Source organism: Acipenser ruthenus, chromosome 15 (assembly GCF_902713425.1).
Source record: "Acipenser ruthenus chromosome 15, fAciRut3.2 maternal haplotype, whole genome shotgun sequence".
Classification (NCBI taxonomy): Eukaryota; Metazoa; Chordata; class Actinopteri; order Acipenseriformes; family Acipenseridae; genus Acipenser; species Acipenser ruthenus.
Genome location: NC_081203.1, coordinates 939,237 through 959,978, shown reverse-complemented (window position 1 = coordinate 959,978; position 20,742 = coordinate 939,237). Strand labels below are relative to the sequence as shown.

Sequence of the window (20,742 nt, the reverse complement as noted above, 5' to 3'; positions counted from 1 at the left end):
TTGAAACTGAAATAGTTTTCACAAAAGCAGTCCACGCAGTGACCATAACATTGCAGAATTCTCCTGTAAAGCTTCAAATTGAATGGCTTTAGTGTTCAGGGCAATTTATAGTACTGTAGGTAGACGCCACTTGGTTTGACAGCTTTCCATTAAGCAAGCCATTTCAACTTATCCCATACTGTAATCTTTTCACTGTACTCAGGAAAATGTCTCTCTGTAGTACAGCAAGACTGATGTGCCTGCAGCGTGGATTGCACTGAAAACCTCATCTCTATAATCTGTTTCTAATTGGAATGGATTGTAGCATAAAGTCCGAGGCAGGAATGAACTGTATAACATATAAAAAAAAAACTGAAATACCTCCACATGTGCGAAACGACATGGGGTCAGAGCACACAGTTTATCTGCCATAGAGAATATGGCACGTGCATGAACAGAAGTACTTGGACTGAACCTCACCAAGTGTACAGAAGATAGAAATTACAATATAAAAGCTGATCTAAAAAATAAATCAATACAATGGGCTGTGTTCATAAAACTTCAAGGACTGTTTTTACAGACAAACAGAACAGAACAGTCCTTCACTTTATGAATAGGGCCCTACAGCAGTGACCCAGGATGTAGTGCTGCCCACAGGGTTTTGTTTAAACCTGCATACAGAGAGAGTCCCCACTGGGTACAACTGCAATAAATGGAATTAATATGGCAAGGTGTCCCATCAGAAAAGGCATACTGTAGTCGTCAATGCAATTATATTACATTTACAATATCTTGTTTACAGCACTGCAAATTCCAAACAAGCGACAAAAAGAGCTCATTAACAAATTCAATGTGTTTAAAATGAGCATAAGCAAGTTACTGTGTCCTAATTGCAATCAGCACACACTGATCCACGTGCTAGGAAATGAAGGTAGAAGAAAAACATAAAATAAATGCAGTTTAATGTATTGTACAAAAATACAACAGATAGCAGCCCCTTCTCTAAATAAATGGCAGGAGTTTTGGTCACATACTGTAAATGATACCACAGCATTTTCACAGTGTGCAAATTACCTGTAGAAAAACTGATTCTGCCTCCTTCATGAAATTTCCTACTACAGAGCACCTTAAAATGTCACCTGTACCAGGTACTGTACAGAAACTGTTCCAGCTCACGTGACGATAAATTACAGCCCGTAGCGGATTCGAAAAGCAACAGCAAAATGAATAACTGCCAGTGTGTGATTCTTGAACAGGTTCAGACAAAGGTCCTTTTCAGACCAGAATCCAACAATGACTGTTCTTCACACCAAACACTTAGGAAAATAGGTCCAGCAATCTTAAAACAGGACGGACATGCTCTTTTTAGTCACAGTACCACCAAGGCCCGTGAATGAAACGCACTTGCATCCTTGCAAGAAAGTGAGTAGATCAGTTTAGAAAGGTTTTCTGTTCAAAGTTTGGGCTTGATTAGAAACAGTGGTATAAAAGCCTGGCTTATTCTCTGTACTTCCTTTATTCATTTCTGCAAGTACGCTATTTTAATGAAATGTTTCACTCTGTTAAATTTTTTTTTTTTTTTTTTCATTCTCAGGACCAATCCAGTAAATGGAACTTCAAACCATTATCTTGCAATATACACTTTTTTCAAAGTCGGTCATTTTCTCAGTCACTTCATGTAGAGTAGTATTGTGGTTTGCACCAGTTCATTTGCAGAATCTTCTTCATACTAAGCTTCTGGAGATAAAGATTATTATTAAAAATAAATTATTTAAGAACATCCCCCCCCCCCTTCCCCCCATCCCCCCATCCCCCCATCCCCCATTGTCCTCACACTGTCACGTTATCACATTTTTGTTTCAGAGCCACAGATATCAAATCTGGATGGATATTCTGTTAAAGTCTATCGAGGGTAGAAGAACTCTGGCAGAGGGCTCGTAAAACGTGATTATTAGACTGCTCCACAAACTCGCTCTGAATGGAAAAACATCAGTCCTTGGTCTTGGGGGTATTTATTTTTTTCTAGCCCCCTTGAGAGTTGAGATAACCCTGATGACTGTAGTCACGAGTTTCCTTCCGCAGGTTCGTACCTTTACGAAGATGTCCAGATAGGCAAGGGGTGTGCTTCGGTGTTAAAGACAAACTTGTCCAGGTTTATCAAGTCAAAGTCTTCTGAGAAGAGCAGGTAGAAATACTTGAGAGTCTCCCCCAAGAAAAAGCTCTCCATCTTGTCCCTGGGGTCAGGGTTGTCCGGGTTGCGGACGTTACTGATGGACGTGTATCCTCCCGTGGACACCTGCAATGTACACGACCAAATTCAACTTTTAAATGAACAGGAGGAAAAACAACTGTGAACTGTGGGCCAGGCATAAAGTATGAATTTAAAACAATTACCCCATAGTGCAATACCTTTATTAGAGAATCAAAGTTCATGATCCATTCTAAATAAATTTAGAGTGAAGTGAACTATAAAGAATCGCTTTCGAGAATGCAGATAAACACTGTGTAAACTGTCCAAGTATAAACAGTATTTTATTCAGCTCCTGGAATAGAATAGGCTGCTGAAATTCTAAGCAGCACTCTTTATCTTCCAGATAAAGCTCCCATTACCTGTTCATGCCTGGACCTGAATGTACACTGTCAGAGGATCACTGCTAGGCTGCAGATAAATACAGATAAATACAGTATGTACTCTTGGAGCACAAATACGAGATCAATCCACTCATACATGCCACAGGGGTCACGTCACAACGCAAGGCATGTGGAATTCACTTCTGTAAACACCGGCACCACAAACAAGACCGAAGCTCACGGGGTTGCATGTCATGTGATACCTATTATAGCCACACGGTGGAGCATGGTGGATCCAGAGAGGGCTCAATGTCTCAAGTCCAACCTTTGCACACTTTAGGAAGGGTTCTTGTTATTACAACCACATTTAAATGGGCTAATCTAGTAAAATTATATGTATCGTTATTCCAGTTTATTTTCAGTATTGTCCTTTTCCCTACCCTGGTGTACTTGTTGAAGTTCTGGAAGATCTCCCAGCCCCAGTCCTGGTACTTCTTGTCCCTTGTAAACCTATACAGGTAGAACAGGCTTTCCACCGTCTCCGGCCTCAGCAGGTTGTGTCTGTCAGCGGGCTGCGGAGGAAGAGAAGGGACGCTTCCTTTACATTCTCAAGTATTTCCAATATTCCAAACACTGCCTTTGCTTCTTTGCAAACAGTTCTATTCGTGGAATGCCCATACACTTGGGAGTTCTACTGATCTATTCAGAATACTGGTATCCAGCATGCTACTCAGTTTATGAAAAGGGTTTTTCTGAGGGTGCTGCCTCTTGTAAGACTTTGTGCAGTCTGGCTGATCAAAACAGTGTAGAATTATATCTGCTATAACACACATACGCGCGCGCACGCACACACACACATACATCGCAAAAACACAAAAAGACTGTTTTAGGAACTGCTGTTAAAACATAGTGTTGTCGCCCCCCCCCCCCCCCCCCCCCCCCTCCTCCCCCTCCTCCCCCCGTTTTGAAATTGTGTCATTTGTTGCACAGGACAATATCCGCACACATGACAGGATGTAGTGGGATTTTGGCAGACCCTTCACTGGCTGATTTATAAGGATGCCCCAGCTCTCTGGCAGCTCCCGACCCCCAGCCCTGCAGTCCCTACCTTGACCTCCACGTCCCGCCCATGCCGTGGGATGAGGTTGAAGTGCACGATCTCGGGGCTCAGGCCCGTCTCGATTTGAGCGTACATCTGGTAGCACGTCTCCATCAGGGCTTTGGCCAGCTCCATGTGCTCAGAGGAGACGCCGTGGTGGGCCCCTAGAGCCAGGGTCCCGGGCAAGAAACACACCAGGTGGTCCTGGGGAGAGGAAACAACTTCCGTCAGCAACGTCCCCGGACCTGGGTCTTACCACACTCCGGAAGAGACAGGGTGAGCTGCACATATTACCTTATATTAGAAATCTCCCAGCTATAGGAAACCACAGCGTGTGGGACAGAATCTCAAAACACCTATGCGCAGGTGGAGCAGAATCTGACTAGCGGTTCCAAGGTATAGCCTTCAATAGCTCAGCCGATCACGTCTGTCCTTACAGCTAAAAAAGGTAGTATTTGAAAAAAAAAAAAACCCTACAAAAAGCCATTACTCTGTTTCCACAGTATTTGTTTTTCTTTGAAATGTTGCTCATAACATTCTCTCTGCAGAAACCATCTGGCACGCTAAGCTAACGAAAACCTAATAAGGACATATTGAGCCCATCCATATGGAACGACCCAGAAACAGTCGTCTTGTTCGTTTTAGTCAATAAAATGTTGCTTCAGGTTTGTTGTACAGCACTGGAAAGAATCAGCTCCAATAGGAGATACGCATCTCAGCGGCAGGCAGGTCCGGTAACATCTCATAACAGCCACATGGCATCAACCCCCACAGAAAGCAGGGTGGGAATTATTATTGTAGCAACTGTAAAAACAGCTAATATGTAATAAAGCACGGCACCTCCAATTAGCATGCCAAGCAGCCCTTTATAACAGATCAGAGATGATCTGCCGACAACAAGAACGCAATCTGGCCCAGCACACTGCTGCCATGGCAACATGCTCAGTCCCGGTAGCACCTGATCCGAGTGCCGTACCTTTAATCCTCACTGGAGCACCGGCAATATCAAAGCATGCCCATGTTATTTTATTCGCATCCTGTGCTAATCAGTTTGACTCAGCGGTCCCTCAAGGTGCTTGTGAGGATTGGTCATTTGCATTTATTTAACTGGCAAAAAAAATAAAAAAAAATAAAAAAAAATTTGTAATCCTTCAGGTTCTGCTGTGCCAGCGGGGACTACATTATAGGGTTGTATGAAGTGCTTTGCTCGATTGATTAATTCAATCATTCTTCCTTTTCTAGCCTTTCACTTCTGCAAAGCAGGAAAGGAAGGGGACAAGTTGCATAAAAGGGATGGAATAGAAAATGAAACAGAAATTGCAAAACAATGAGTCAACACTCAAAAAACAGTTTGATGCTGTTACAAAGGGTCATTTAAGAGTTCATACGTGTCTTTCTAATTCTGCAGACATTAGCCGTCTGTTCTTCCTTTTGCACTTTGTGAATACACCCACTGCATTAACAAGAGCTCTACATGAAGACAGTGTCTCTGGGCATCGGGCAGGTATTTCGTAACTCACCATCTTTGGGCTGAAGTTGTTGTGTGCTAGTTCTCCCACAAAAGTCAGTTGACTGGGCTGAGATTTGCGCAGCAAGTGCTTTTTGACTCCCTCAATCGCCTGCACATAGTCTTCTAGCAATCTGGTTTTAAATAAAAAAAAATTACAATAAAATACACAACTTCACAAATCAAACACTGTGCACAGCACAATAGAATTGTTGACTTGTTGTGTCCTGCATTTCATGATCATTATTCAGCTGGGACAGACTTTGCACCTGGATCAGGGGTGGGCGAGTCTAGTCCCCCAGGTTTAAAACGGGTATAATTAAATAATAAACTACACTTAAACAAGTCAGACTGCAAGGGTCATAAACTGTTTCAACCTCAGGTCATGAAGCAAAACACATTTTTCAAGAAATGGTCAAATCATGCCTGACAGGATACAAACAAAGCAATGCCTGTGCACAGACCAGCACCAGGAGTTTTAAATCCCAATGCAAACTGAATGCAGTAAATATTGACTGGGTTTGTCCACAGCAAGATCTTGATAATCTAAGACAACAAAAAGGCAGGGAGAGTTATCTGTAAACACTGCCACCTAGAGGACTTGTGTAATTCATGCTTGTAAAATGCCACTAAGAAAATTTAGATCTGCCACGGTTTTGATCAACTGACCACATCCCGTTGTCAATGCACAGTGGACAAATTACAATTTTTTAAAATGAAAAACATATATATATTTAAGGTATAGTGACGGAAATAAGACTCCTATTGCATAGCAGTTTCCCCCAATCCAGGTTTTAAAACGAGCCTGACTAGCCTCAGTACAAGCTCAGGTATGTTTTTAAAACTCCTAGCAAAAGCAGGAATGGATCAAACCGCTCTGCAACGGGAGTCTCAGTTGTTTCCCTGAGGTGTGCAGAACATTCAAGTTCATTATGAATGGAGCAGGTGTCTCACTCTGTCTCCTTCTTGCCCCCCTGGATCCACTGCTTGAGCAGGTACTCGTAGTAGCTGTCCGCCCGCGCTCCCAGCGTGAACACGCCCAGGTGGCTGAACTGCCCGTTGTTGGTGTTGATGAACATGGGCACCAGGCCGTCATGCTTCCCAGCCAGCCCGTGCACGTGCTTCATCACACCGTCCACAACTTTCTGCGGGACGCCAGAGAGAGACAGAAAGACAGACAGACAACAGGCTATCAGCTTAAAAGCACAACGGCTGAAACAAACGAAACAAAGAAAAGAAAAAATGACCCACAAATCGCTGCCGTTCTCTGCGAGGCCAGACCCAAATAGTTTGTGTAACAATACAAAAATTGAAGCCGCTAAGAATTTGTAACCGGATACATCCACCTGTTTTTATGCGGATTGCGTTACTGGACTCCTCACCTGGTACTGGCTGTCCCCGGTGGTCTGGCTCAGGTCCCGGAACTCCAGCTGGATGCTCGTCACCTCGGCGACCGTGCTGTCGGAGGTCCAGCGAGGCGGGTGCGCCGTGCCGCGGCCAAGATTCACGTCGGAGTACGGGATCTTGGACGGGGTGTTGAAGGCAGGCATCAGTCTGGTTCCTATATCTTTCTGTTATTAAAAAAAATAATGAATACAGATTATTAATCCTTTACAGGTTCCCATTTTATACATCACATGCAACTATTTCACAGACGCGCCAAGCACAACATCATATGAAATACAAGATTAGCAAATGACATAGAACAGCTGCTGTGCCAAGATCAGTGGTTTCCTGCCCCGCTGTGGGGACAGCAGCTTTGAGCAGACTCCTCTTAGGAAATGAAAATAAACAGTAAATCAAGGGGGGTGGTTCTCGTACTGCTTTCTCCAGGAAGATGTCCTCTCCGGTCAGGTGGTAGGTGCTCAGCAGTCCCCCCAGTATTCGGATGGTGCTCTCAAACAGGTTCACGTCCACGTTCTTGGTAAACTGGAGATCAGTGGCCACCCATTTTTTAGCTTCTTCAAATTCTGAATGATTGAGGAGAACCACAACATAACTGTACCTTCCCTTTTTTTTTTTTTTTTTTTTTTTTTTACTTTATGCAACACTTCTGATGGTGTAGCCAGCTATGTATATGTATGTATATGTATGTGTATATTGTGCGTATGTATATACATGCAGCTAGAGCAACGCTTATCCAATCACAATGAAACTTGGTTGGGACATTCTTTATCACAAGCTTTTGATTCTGTCCGAATCTGGTATTTTATAAACTGGAGAAACCCGTCTGTCAGACCTTCATGAGATTGAGAAGTCTAGTTGTATATTGCTGTGGCAGGGGAAGGTATGTTACTAAAATAAAATCTGGGGTTAAGATAGCTATAATGAGAATGCAATGAGAGCCACTTAATTGTTCCCAAGACACAGTCCTGCAAAGACATCTTTTTTTCCCCAAAAGCACGCACTGCAGAATACAATACCTTCTTTCAGTCCTATAATCCACATGGTGTCCAGTGCATCCACGAGAGTCAGCCCCAGCCCGAACCACGTGCCGTAGGACTTCGAGATGGGCTTCAACTCATCCTGACCCCAGGCGAATTCCTTGTAGCCTTTCCAGGCATGCTGGAACGCTTCTACCACTGCCTTCTGGCGCTCGTGTGCAGCAGCAGCTACAACAATGACAACAGCGTCGGCATAACTCTTCATCAAGATCGTCAAAGTGCTTTAAAAGACCTGCGTCTCGTCAAAAGCAGCTAGACTCCTGCCTCCAGCCACCACAAAGCTTATGCATCGACTTGACACCTTATTACAATCACATCTGATTGATAGCAAGATGCATAGGCTAGTGTAGCCTGACTGAACAAGCCGCCTAGTGCTTTTATCGTTTTCTTTAAGGAAGATCACCACCTCCCCATCCCCTTCCATGTCCTGTTCTTTCCATAGACTTACCTAATGGAACTGTTTCTTTATGTCCCATTTAATACAGGATGGCCTGTACAGACATAGCAATAAATACATTACACTGTTGTGCACAGCAGATGCATGAATACGGGCCACCCTGTATTTGCTGCTGGTGGCTAGTGGTGCCTACCTGGTCCTTCCTGTGCTGCAGGATCCGGCGCTCCCTCCTCCTTGGCAGAAGGCTGTGGCTCGGTCCCGCCCTCGGGTTCAATCATCGCCCCGCGCCAGCTGCAGAGGGAGGAACAGTGATCAGATCTAGGGGTGTGGGATTTCTTACACTGCCATTTCCAAAACGCTTACAAATTTTACAAATAAACACATTTAAATGTTGACATATTTGGAACGCTGGTAACCAATAGCAAGAATTCCTCCAACAGAGTTAAAATAAAGGACTGCGTTACTAACATGCACAATACTGAAGTGTTTATTGGACAGACTAGGAATAAATACTGAATGCTAACTACATAACCTGATGCTGTATAAAACACTATGGCCTGTATTTCTGGTGATCTGCTTAACAATCTAATCTTGTGGTCACATGGAATACATTCAGCTCCCAAACAGCATGCAATGCTGGGACAACCATAATAATTAAGCAGAATGGAAAGCATGTACAGACATACTGTATAGTGCTTCTTGCTGTGGAGTGTAACCCCTTGATTTTATTTTGCTAGCGTGGATTATTTTAAGACACACCCGTGTACAGAAAGCAGCATTTTTTAAAGCCAGGAAGGAAGCAGACAGACTGTGCTGTACCTGACAAGGGATTTCTCTCCCTCCTCCTCCCCATTCGCTGCCTGTCCCTCTCTCTCTTTCACTTGCGTTTCCGAGGCGTTCTCTCTCTTCATGAGCCGGTGCTGTAATACCGGCGGTCCCCGCTTGTTTGAGGGGGCTTTTTTAGGTTTCTGAAAGAAAAAGAAAAAAACAGAAACAAACAACTTTAGCATTATATGTTTGAAGGCTATGTTTCTACTGCTAAGAAACCACAATCTCAAGAATTAAAAAATAAAACAAATGGATGCATGTATTGTCACTCCTTTTTGCATGCAACCCTGTAATCACATAGTGGCACGCTGAATTAAAAAAAGACAACTGTTTGCTCTCAGCTCCTGCTTGCCCCCAGTTTAGTTACCTGTGGAGGGGGCTCTGGGAAGACCAGTCCAATCTTCCTCTCTTGTTCTGGGATCACAGCTGGGTTCACAGGTTTCAGCTCCGGAATGTCCACGGCACTCCATTCCTCTTGCACCGATCTCTCTGTAAGAGCTAAAGACAGAAATTAAAAAAAAACAGTTTCTTTTCACATGCTCGGGGTAAGGTTTGGCAGATACAGCACAGTGGTTTCCAGCCCAAACCCACTCTGTGATAAAGTATACTGTACCTCTCCAGTGTTCTGCCAGGTTCGGGTAGGTCGCTAACGCACAAACCAACAGGAAGGCAAGCAGGAAGAGAATCAGGCTTCTCTGCAACCTGGAAAGCTGCTTCCATTTCTGCAAGAGTCAAAAAAAGAGAGGATATGCAAAGAAGGTTTGATGCTATCAGTTACAGCACTGTTACTGCACAGCTGATAGCCGTAGCTTCACTCAACAGTCAAACCAGCACTTCTCCGATACTGGCATCCTGTAGATTTAGGCAGGTTTTTTATTTTATTTTACCCTGGTCTATTAAAACAAACCTGCCTAACCTGGAATTGCCAGCTTAAACCCCCCCAATGCCAACCCCCTCCACCATGTCTTCTCTCTGCTCACACAGTACTGTGTGCTCAAGGCTCAGCAGCCCTCTGTCTTACCCTCCAGCAAGACTTCCTGCGCCAGTTCTTGCTGTTGTTGTAGCTCCTGCTGCCCTGCTCAGTGAGGGTTAAAGATATGAAATCCTTTCTCGTTGGAGGGTACATCTCTTCTGTCAAACAGGAAGGTCATAGACGCAGTCCTGGAAAAAGAAAGACAGGTCTTATGTTTCCTCGTGTCCGCTGTGGATTCCTGTGGGCGGGATGGGTAGCTTTGAGGGATCAGCAAAAGGATATGCAGCAAAGGGCAGCTAAATACATTTCCGCACTGTATGACAATGCAACGGGGTGCAGAATTACAAAAAAATGTAACTACAGGACCTGATAATGCAAATCTGTGCTCCTTTGCCTGTCGGTTCAGTGCATATTAATCCCCTCAACTGACAGCTCAAACTCCCGATTCAGCACACTGCATTTTAAAATGACCTCCAAGTGCAACACTCTTTATTTATTAGGGTTTTTCTCTTACTCTTGCTAGCAGGTATGGTCAAAAGCAAGATCTTGGACATCTCTAAGGAAAACTGTCTTATTTTACATGGGCGACTGCAGCGCATAAGACACCTGGAGAAACTAAATGAGCATTTGCATGGCCTAGTCTAGTTCGAGGTCTGTCTATATTGGTAACAATCATGTTATTTCCGGCTGATTTCAGAAGAGTGCAGGTTTTTTTTCAGTGTCTAATCTGTGCCAGCTGTGTCCTGCCTCTATGTTTCGCTTCTTGTTCTCTGCTAATCTTTTCCTCCTCCTCCACGCGGGGCTGACAACAAAAAAAGTTTTATTTCTTTTAATTTCGACAAATGCACACCGACTTTCAAACAATTCAATTAGAAGAGGGGGTAGGGTTAGCACAAGTTTGAAATCCCCCTCTACCTAGCATCTAGAACGCTGCACAAAATATCTTACCACGGAACCGAAACTACAAGATGAACATAGTATGATACACATTTGAAATCACACAGATCGTTTCCTGTGATGAACAGGGATCTTCAAGCAGCAACAGGAAATATTAGGCAACTACAAAAACATACAGCAGTCAGAAGGATGGCAAGACAGCTTTTAAAATCATATATTTAATTTAAAAAAGGGAGGGGCAAGACTTTGAGGGTTACAGACAGTCTCTCTAGTGCCTGCATAAGAACATAAGAATATTTTACGTAGGTGAGGAGGCCATTCAGCCACGTTTACAGTAGGGCTCTCCTCTTAAAGGATTGCATCCCTGTCCTTGCTTATTGTTAGCATTGTATTATCACGGGCCCACCACTTTTCTGAAGGTTACCCATATTGTGTTGAAATATTTGATATGAAGGACCAAACGATCCTCCTCACAGTAAAAAAGGATCCACTAATCCTATTAATAAAGCCAGTATTGGGTAAGGAAGCGCACACACACACACCTACATATAGGCTGGCACACCTTTAGCATGAGTTACTTTCCTATACCATACTGTATCATTTGAACTGTATAGCACTTTAAAAAGACAAGCGGTAATAATACAGAAATAAACAGCACAGGTCTTGGAAAATACACACCGCACAAGACACCAGTGCCAGCCAGTACCGCTACACAATAAAATCGATATTTCCACGTATCGATACTACAGGTCTAACGCCTTGACCTTCCTGAAGCAGGGCAGTGATCACTGCTATAGGGGTCGGTTAAACCATCTCTAAGCTCCCTTGACCGCTGCCAAAATGTACAGCACTCGTTTTGTTCAACGGAAGAGGAGATCAATAATAATGTAAATCTTCCATAATTTTTTGTATTGAGCACTGGCAAATCCGTGCGTGGGTTTAAAGTATCTGCACACAACGTACCTTTCAAGGGACGGATTTCCCTGTCTGTACAGAAGACGCTCCCAGCCTATCCGGCTCACAACCTCACCACAGGCCGGGGCATCAAACAGGGCCTACTTTCAAAAACAACAAGTTGTTTTTTTTTTTCTTTTCTTCTATACACAACATTAAGAACATGCAAACAAACACAGCACTGTACAGTGATCACCGCAAAACCAATTAAAAAAGAGAAAAATATTAACCGGGTTTAGATTCACATCCTAGGTATGGGCTACAATGATTTGCGGTACGTCGAAACAGAATTATATTATAGTAAAGTCAAATAAAAAAACAGAAACCTCTGCGCGGACGATGCTGTCTCATCATGCGAAGGTGTAAACTGGCAATAGTATTTTCCGATCACATGTGTTTGTTTCTCAGCTACAGCACTACCGCCTGGTGCAGTTCACACTTTAAAAATGAAATAATGGAACAGACGTGTTTGCAAAACCAAACAATAATCGATTATGTTGCGCTGTAACTAATATATAACTACAGTCAGCACTAAAACTGTGCTTCATCAATAATAATAATAATAATAATAATAATAATAGCACTGCGTTATAGACAGTACCGTAGCAGTTTTTAAATGACTGCACATTAACGTAGCTTTTAATCGCAATGCCAAAAAAAGTGTTACATAATTAAACAGCTCATTTACATTGCTTTTTTGTGCGGTCCCCGTACTTATAATATTAATATGATTGCTGGTATACCCTCCCGGCTGCGCTTTCTCCGCTTTCCGTTCTGTTGTTGATTCCCAGCGCCCTCTCGTCAGGAATGATGACATCATCGCATCATCACTCGCCCTCGAAATTAACCCTGGCAATGCCTCGGCCGAGGAGGCGGAGTAGCAATGCTGAACATCTTGTGTGTGGGCATGTAAACGGTCTTATATAAGTGGTGTGCGTAGCAGCAAGTGCAGTCATCCTAAATATGTGTGAAATAAAGCCATAGAAGGCATAAAGTTTGATTAGTTGCATACGACATAACATATTGTAATTGCCAAAAATACTTTTAAAAAGTTCAACAAATGCCTAAAAGATAAGAAATAGCATACCATAATGTATGCTTACCATTTTTGCATTGCAGCAAAAGTAATTGAGTTTGACGCGGGTTGCATGAACTGTACCGCATTGCCCCAATGGAGGCGCAGTTGAGCCCATTCGCAGAAGTAGTTCTTGATTAGCCACGCCCATCCACCTGTGCACCCAGGTGTTGATGAAAATATGGCGGAGTCGAGTCTGTGCTGGGTTTGATGCTGCTGTCGAATTTTTAAGTTTTTTCTGTTTCTGGAGAATGCATGTCGCTCCTTTTGTTTCATCAGTAATAATGAATTAATTAGTAGAAGGTATGAAAGTTTATTTCTTAATGGAATGGCAAGAAAAACATCCCACTTTTACTGTTTCAGCACTAAGAAACTTTACAAAACGTCAGCCCTGCTGGAGGTGGGATTATTTCTGTTGCAGAGCTTCACATTCCCCATCTTGACCAGGGACACATTATAGGGGCAGACTGGATCATACAAGACAAGGCCTGAACCACAACTCTGGTGTTTATTTATCAGTTTATTTCTTTTTATATTTATTTATTTATTTAAAATGTGTTGAGCAGGGAACACCATTTGTGCTGTGCCTTTGTGTTCTGGTTGTCATGGCATTTCTTTTGAAGTCATGGCAACCAGAGTTGGTCAGGGTGCTGTGGCAGGGGCATCTTTTTTGGATGAGAATTTTTTTCCCCCCCACCAAAAAAACTGTCCTTCCAATGCAAGGATTATTATTATTATTATTATTATTATTATTTAGAAGGGAGCCCCCCTGGCTGTGAGCTACACCCCTATAGAGAGGCAGGTAATGAATGCAGTGGAAGATCCAAGTCATAATAATGCATGAAGAACAACAATTACGAAGTTAGAAAAAAAAATCAAGACAGTAAAGTTAGTTAGAACATTCGTAAGTGAGAAACTTTAGAAAGAAATAAAGTAACTGACAGTGGGTTAGAAAGAAACATTCACAGAGGGTCAGCAACCTTGGCATAGAATATCGAAACCCTGCTCTGTCTTGAAACAAGGGTCTGCTTCTACTGTATGAGGGCATCATCTGGGCTGAGGGCTGGGGCTCTGTGGCACGAAGGTACATTTCTGTTGTATTTGCAGGAAAGTAAAACGACAGCTTGTCTGAGCCCTTGGAGACTCATTTTAAAGACGAAGCATGACAGAGTAAATCAATGGTCCGATCATCACAATTCCTGATGCACTGGAATCCCCTTGGTGTTGCTTGCCCTTGCTCTAGATACAGTGCTTTCTACATTGCAAACGCAGAGCAATAGGAGGTCCTGAATATCCGTTTGAATTCAGCAAACATCAGATGTTTGAGCTGAATACAAATCGACACCCTACATCGATTCCTTGAACTTTTTTTTTTTTTTTTGAGGGTAGTTCTGAAACCTAGGCCTGAGTTTCTAGTGAGAGTTTCCACCCCTGATTTGCATACAGTACACCCATGCAGAAGAGAACTGTGGGGCTGAAGTTATATCAGAATCCACCTGGTGCTTTTTAATTTCAAAGTTTAGCTGTACCACAAATGACACATTGTTAAAGCTGTGACGGGTTTAACTGTACATTTAAAAAGGGTCTTCAATTCCAGGAAATTCCCGAGTTGAGAGATATGTTGCTTAAAAAAAAAAAAAAAAATCAAATCATTACCGCTGTGACCCTGTATTAATAAAAAGCACCAGCATATACGCAAGCATGAAAACATGCAATAATTAAATTAGCACCTTTTTTATATATAAAAGTCTCTGTAAACAATCTTTTATTATCATCATCATCGTTAATATTATTATCATCATCATCATCATCATTATCATCATCATCATCATCATTGTCCTTGAAGGCATCAAGTCCGGTGCATAATGCTTGTCTGTGTATTAAAGTTTCATAAATAAAAATGGAGTAGCGTTTCACAGCCACTGATTTTTAGCAGAAAACACATTTGCATTGCATATGGAATTCTCTTGTCCGTTTCCCATCATTGGCTGTCTCTCTCTCTCTCTCTCTCTCTGTAGAAAAATAATCTCCTCTTCTCCAACGCCTGTTTTGTTGTCCTTTTTTTGTTCAGGCTGCTGCATGTTTAGCTGAAGCAGACTTGGCCGATTGTGAAGCCAAACTCCTGCTTCTCGTTGCCGATGTGAAAAACCGCCAGGTCTCTCAGAGGTAGTAGATGGATGTCTTCAGTGGCAAACTGAAAAATGGTTTCCTGTGTCACAACGACGCCTTCCTCTTCGGGCTGCAGAAAGCAAGTAAGAAACAGTATTGTAACTTCCACTCAGGAACGAGATGTTTAACACACACACCCCCCATAACCCAGTGGTGGCTTCACTTGCACATTACACACGCTACCTCTGTGCACCGATATTCAGGTCTAGGCAAGAGAACTTCACTCCAAACTGCAGAGCAGTAAACACATCTGATATTCTTATACTGTATGTATTTATATGCCCATTTTATTTATTTTTCAGTATAAGATTCAAACTATTAAAATGAGTTACCTAGTGCTAATAAGTTACAGTTACTTATCCAAAACACTGATGGGATGATGGCTTTGTGCTGAGCCGTTCTAAATACGAAGAGCTAGGAAATTGTAACATTAATTGGATTCTTCACTTGAAGCCCAGCATAAGTTTTCAAGATTAATTACACAGCACAGTGATATATAAATAAGACTCCAATTGTGTAGAAGTTTCACCCATTCCAGGTTTTACTAGGGGCTTGATCAGCCACAGTGTATAGATAACAAGCTCAGGAATGTCGTATTGAACTCATAGTAAAACCAGGAATGGATCAAATTGCTATGCAATGGGAGACTTATTTTCATCCCTGCAAATTCCAAGTGTCTGCAGAGCTTCATTATAAAAGAAACAGCCAGTGCTGGCTCTAACTAAAATCATATCGATTATATATATTTAAACAGACAAAGGTTTAGGATAGCGTACCAGGCATTCTTTTAATGTCCCTAAATAACTTTGTTCCATGGTGTCCGTCAGGAACTTGATGTCTTTTTCTGTCTGTCCTTGCGCAGTGTTGGAATAAGCATTTGGGTAGCAGGAGTAAATTATATTTTGGGTAGCAAATGTACTGCTGAGCCTCAGAAAGCGCAGCTGCACCACACTGGCTCCAGAGTATTCAAACTGTGGAGACAAAGATGAATAAAATGCAACCTTTCAATTATCTTAATGTTGTGCACTGCAAGACTGTGGACTCCAGGCTTATAAAATGCAATTCATTTTAGAATCCTACAGACTTTAGTATTGTGGCCTTAAGCAAAACACATTAACAATTGCATTTTGTTGTTCTAAACTTTTTTAAAAGGGTCTCTTCATCTATTTGTACTTGAAAAGCATATGCACATAATACATTTATAAACATAACTGCAAATTCACACTGCTACCAGCTACACAGATAATCAATTCTCCAATGAACATGCAACATCGGAAATATTGCCCACTCTTTTCTCCTTGATGAGAATTTTAATTAAATTGTAGACTAACCTAAAATGTGCCTCCTTTACTAAGCAGAGTAATTTCACTTGCTTGGGTTATATTGTAATTTAGACAACTCAAATGAATGAAAACAAACCATTTACATACCCGAAAACCTTGATCCAAAGTGCTTAGCCACTCAAATGAGTTTTCCGTGGAGTAATTCTTTAGCCACTGTCTCACTGGTACCTAGGGTGTGGACGTTGAAGAGATACGTCACCATGGAAAGTACAGCCACCTTTGACTGCAGCTGTCAACTTACAATTATTATTCTTAAAGTAGTGTTTATATCCACTGGCGAAACATTTAACCCTTCTTTGTAACGTTTACTGGATACATTTTCAACGAAAAAGCAGACTTGATTTAGTATTCATAGGTCACGTTTTACTTCCATAGCTTTACATGGATTTTCACCTGCAGTATTCTATTGCATCTCTTTTGCAATGCATCAAGACGCTACACATGATTACACTTTTTGAAAGCTTGTGCAAATCAATGCAAGATCATAAAAACTGTACATTTTCGGTTCAACCTCTAATAAATATTCTGCTGTTTTATTACATTTTTTTTACAGCCTTACTGAACACACTAGTTTATATTGAGTGGAGCAGTAATATATTTATAGAAGATGCTATATTCAGATACCTGATCTTGCACAGGGGACAGGCAAGTTTTCCCTCCTCCTGTGAAGTTGCAGAAAACCAGCAAAGAATCCACGGGGCTGCCCTGATTTGGGTCAATGTAATAGAAACCTGCAGAACAGAACGCAGGGTGTTAGCAAAGAAAAGCTTTGTAACGTACACGCCTTATCCAGAGGGGTTTACTGCCTTTAGAAACTAAACACAACACAAGCTGTGCTGCATTAGACTTACTCCTGGATAGACACAACCAAGTCCGAGAACCTTTGAACAACGTTCAACTTATTAAACCGGAGCCCACTGAGCTGTCCTCTCCCTCTCAAGATCGCAGAAGTTAAATAAAACAGCATCCCAAAAGTACGCAAGAGAGTCACTTCCATGCATAAATACACTTCTGTTTGACACTCTGCCCTAAAGACGGTCAGTGTGTCCAAGAGTTGTGTTTTACTGGTGTCGGGATTGTCGCTCACGCTGGAAGAGTGTTCCACGCTGCAGACTTAAATGAATGATGACAGGATGCAGAACAGAGCTCCACTGAAAAGGTAAAATCATCCTCATAGACCTAGCAATGCCTTCAACGCCCCAAGGCAACTTGGTGACATTTTTAAGCAAGTATTCTCCCCTCCCCTATGTGAATAGTTCAAGCTACAACACCAGGGACACACAACACCCGATCTTGATTTGAGCTAATGGGTAGAAATGAAGTAAATGTACCCCATGAAACTAGTTGCTTGACAGGTTGCCCGCTGTTACATGGGGTTCAAACCCAGTGATGCCCTCCCCCAGACCCACGGTTCTCACCGTCGGTGAGGTGAGGCTGGCAAAGCTGGAGCTCCTTGCAGGTGGTCCCCGGATTGTCTTTGGTTCCGTCGGGTACGTCCACCAGCAGCCTCACTTCCTCGCGCAAGCTGTCCAGAATGTGCCAGATGAACAGGTAGTTGGGTTTATCAGAAACATACATGAGCACCTGGGGGTTTTAAGACAGCACATAAAATAATGAAGTAGTCTTTCTAAACTGGATATTGGATTCTTGTTTTATGATGGTGGTAACCCCCCTATTCTGGCGTGGACTCTGTGGTGTGATACCCTTTTAAAAGTGGTTATAGCTTATGAAACATTTCCATAAATCGGACACCTTCCACGCATAAATCATACACATAAATGTTATTTTTCCAGGTTAACGAATGGACTAGTAAGTGCAAGCAGAGAACTTTATTTAAAATGGGAGTGCATGGCAGGTGTATGGAATTATTGTAGTAACTGAAAGCCCTTCAGAATCTCTCTACAGTATCCCGGGTGATCAGTTAGTCTAAATGACTGATCTCTTAAAGAAAAGTTACAGGGTTAATAGAGAATTTACCTTTAACTGCTCGGCCGTGATGTTCAGAGGGGGTCCCGGAGGCCCTGGGAGACCAGGTGGCCCCTAAAACAAAATGTGTACATATGTATATAATTGAGTACATGTTCTGTTAACCTATCAAAACTGCAGATGAATCCCTCAATCCAGAACCACGCAATAACTTGAAAACAGTGATACTGTAGTTCAGAAACAGATCATTAGATGGTGCTGGTGAGAAATCGCAAACATTTCAGCTAGTGGCTTAAACCCCACTGATAAGGGTTTAAAAATGACTTACTGGTAGTCCTGTTCCTCCTCTTAGCCCAGGCTGTCCTTGGAATCCTTTCGGTCCCTAAGGATAGGAAAATAAATGCAATTCTTAAGAAAAAAAAAACTCTTCACATGGGTCAGCGTAATAGGCAAGGGTGATAGGCAAGAGTCTGACTACAGTATGTGACAACTTAGCTTGTGTGATTTAAATGTTTTAAGAAGTGTGATGTGCAGTACGCACCTTTTCTCCAAACAGACCCTGGAATAAAATAAAAAGCAATAATGACATATTGTTGTAGCATTATTATTATTATTATTATTATTATTATTATTATTATTATTATTATTATTTAAACGTAGATACAAAATGAGTAATGTTATTATCTACAGTTCTAAAGGTTTGGCTCAGCTGATAAAGGGCAGTGTGCATACAGTAAATCCCATCACAACTGGGCGAGCAGTTCTATATAAACACAGCCTTAACTGTAAATGTGACACACGAACAAAGGGGCCTCCTGCTCTATCCACAGCAGGGTAGAATTAAAACCAAGTAATTCAGTTATAATAATCAAAGCCATTTTCAATGCACTGAAAGAGGGGTGATAAAACGACACTTACAGGTAACCCTGGGAATCCATAGGATCCTGAAGGGCCAGCTGGTCCAATGTCTCCCTGCACAAACAAGCACACAGCTCCATTAACGGGGGGTCCCATCACACCACATGCATGGAGATCTGCAGACAAGGCTTCACTCTCAAGAGCGGGCCACCAGGTGGCACTGTGCATTATGTAAAATCCCCATTCCAGGAAAATACAGTTACAGTATTTGACAAGGAGTGGCACTGTGCTCCAGATAGAAACTTTATAGGAAACAAAAGTTCAATTTTAAAAAGCTACAATATTACCATTGGGCCAGAGTGGCTACAAAAAAAAAAAGTAATGTGTTCTAGCAATTTGAAATTAGTTTTTTTTTTTTTTGTTTGTTTTTTGTGAGCTCCCATCAAGTCCAGTCTCATTCACCCCAAAGTGTATCATCTAACATCAATGTGAATGGATGTTACCTGCTCCCCCTTTAACCCTGTGTGACCGGGTACTCCCACAGGCCCATGCCTTCCCTGGAACAGAGAAACACAGAACAGGAGTTTCAGTTTATCATCTCAAACTTCTTCAGTAGACGTGGTACCAGTAGACTCAGCAACAAGGCTTGTACTCATTATTATTATTATTATTATTATTATTATTATTATTATTATTATTAAGATGCCATTGGACACACAGCGACTTCAGTACCTTGAACCCTCTGTCCCCGTAGGGACCAAGCGGCCCTGTGTCCCCCTTTTCACCCTGTCAATAAAAAGCAGATGCCATTCAATCACAGGAAGACAATGCTACATTTAGAAACAGAAATGCAGGGAGCAGGGGGGGGGTTCTCCTAAAATGCTGTCAGAACAAGGCGGCAGGTAACCGTGTAGATCATCTGTAACTTCAGAGATACTCTTGTCATACAAATGCAGCCTTCCTCGGATACTGCAGTGTGGATAGGCCACAGTAGATGTATAGGAATGTTCACCAGAGATGTCTGGTAATGTTTGTGAATGGAGCATTTTCATTGGCCCAAAAGGGAACCTTTAATAAGAAGACAACCACTTGTAGCGGAGGCAGGAGAATAAGCCAATTCTTACCTTGTTTCCTGTCGGTCCTGGTACCCCCTTTTCGCCTCTCAGACCAGGGATTCCCTGAGGAGTAGAGAGGGATGTTTTGTTTTAATCCCGACGCTGATTGGGTTGCAGTATTTTGTCATCAGTATTGCATAGAAATGCAGCATCTCTATAATAAACTGAAACCCTGCGTAACTCACATAGGGACCCTGTCTTCCAGGTGGCCCTTCAGGCCCCACCTCTCCTTTAACACCCTGATGAAAAGGTAAAGAGAACAGAACCCTGTTACAGTACACCTGGACAAGGCTCTCAAGGGGTTGGAAGTCAGAATTCAAAAATGAAATTGCACATTTAAAACATCTCTCACCGTCTCCCCTCTGGCTCCTCTCGATCCCCTCGGTCCGGCTTTACCCCTTTTACCCTGAAAGGAATTAAAATGATGCACGCTGTGAATCCTCCCTTTCAAACCAGCGAACGCTGCTGATCCCACACCAGTATAAAAGCACAAAAAAAAAAAGAAGACGTCAACACGCTGTGGGACCCATTTGATACACCCTGAGAGACTGCTTCAGCCCCCCTGACTGGGCAGCGATATGTGATGATATAGCCTTGTATACACTTA

At 42.4% G+C, this 20,742-nt stretch overlaps 2 protein-coding genes across 10 annotated transcripts in view; both read right to left on the bottom strand.

Moving 5' to 3' along the window:
- Positions 1 to 1,541: 1,541 nt before the first annotated feature.
- LOC131696769 (endoplasmic reticulum mannosyl-oligosaccharide 1,2-alpha-mannosidase-like) lies at positions 1,542 to 12,550 on the bottom strand. 8 transcript variants are annotated; one of them, XM_058986724.1, is made up of 15 exons: positions 12,338 to 12,550; positions 11,659 to 11,753; positions 9,847 to 9,986; positions 9,439 to 9,547; positions 9,193 to 9,323; positions 8,817 to 8,965; positions 8,191 to 8,288; positions 7,580 to 7,768; positions 6,978 to 7,126; positions 6,539 to 6,727; positions 6,111 to 6,301; positions 5,170 to 5,290; positions 3,659 to 3,853; positions 2,991 to 3,122; positions 1,542 to 2,275 (listed from the first exon to the last, which is right to left on the bottom strand). In XM_058986724.1, the coding sequence occupies exons 3-15, from the start codon at positions 9,949 to 9,951 to the stop codon at positions 2,072 to 2,074; spliced, it is 1,962 nt and encodes a 653-aa protein (XP_058842707.1). In that variant the 5' UTR covers positions 9,952 to 9,986; positions 11,659 to 11,753; positions 12,338 to 12,550; the 3' UTR covers positions 1,542 to 2,071. The 8 variants fall into 8 exon arrangements, with proteins under 8 accessions (XP_058842707.1, XP_058842706.1, XP_058842713.1 ...); XM_058986723.1 differs by having other exon boundaries at positions 11,659 to 11,750; XM_058986730.1 differs by having other exon boundaries at positions 12,364 to 12,550.
- Positions 12,551 to 14,472: 1,922 nt separating this feature from the next.
- Positions 14,473 to 20,742, bottom strand: part of LOC117396745 (collagen alpha-1(I) chain-like) — a 75,417-nt gene continuing 69,147 nt past the window's right edge. For both annotated transcript variants that reach the window (XM_058986720.1, XM_058986722.1), the window contains 14 exons: positions 20,488 to 20,541; positions 20,321 to 20,374; positions 20,145 to 20,198; positions 19,753 to 19,806; positions 19,524 to 19,577; positions 19,081 to 19,134; positions 18,704 to 18,721; positions 18,491 to 18,544; positions 18,214 to 18,276; positions 17,655 to 17,820; positions 16,861 to 16,967; positions 16,324 to 16,404; positions 15,670 to 15,864; positions 14,473 to 14,963 (listed from right to left, as the gene is read on the bottom strand). In XM_058986720.1, coding sequence (XP_058842703.1) covers positions 14,808 to 14,963; positions 15,670 to 15,864; positions 16,324 to 16,404; positions 16,861 to 16,967; positions 17,655 to 17,820; positions 18,214 to 18,276; positions 18,491 to 18,544; positions 18,704 to 18,721; positions 19,081 to 19,134; positions 19,524 to 19,577; positions 19,753 to 19,806; positions 20,145 to 20,198; positions 20,321 to 20,374; positions 20,488 to 20,541 — 1,164 coding nt within the window. In that variant the 3' untranslated portion in view covers positions 14,473 to 14,807. The remainder of the gene's footprint in view (positions 14,964 to 15,669; positions 15,865 to 16,323; positions 16,405 to 16,860; positions 16,968 to 17,654; positions 17,821 to 18,213; positions 18,277 to 18,490; positions 18,545 to 18,703; positions 18,722 to 19,080; positions 19,135 to 19,523; positions 19,578 to 19,752; positions 19,807 to 20,144; positions 20,199 to 20,320; positions 20,375 to 20,487; positions 20,542 to 20,742) is intronic.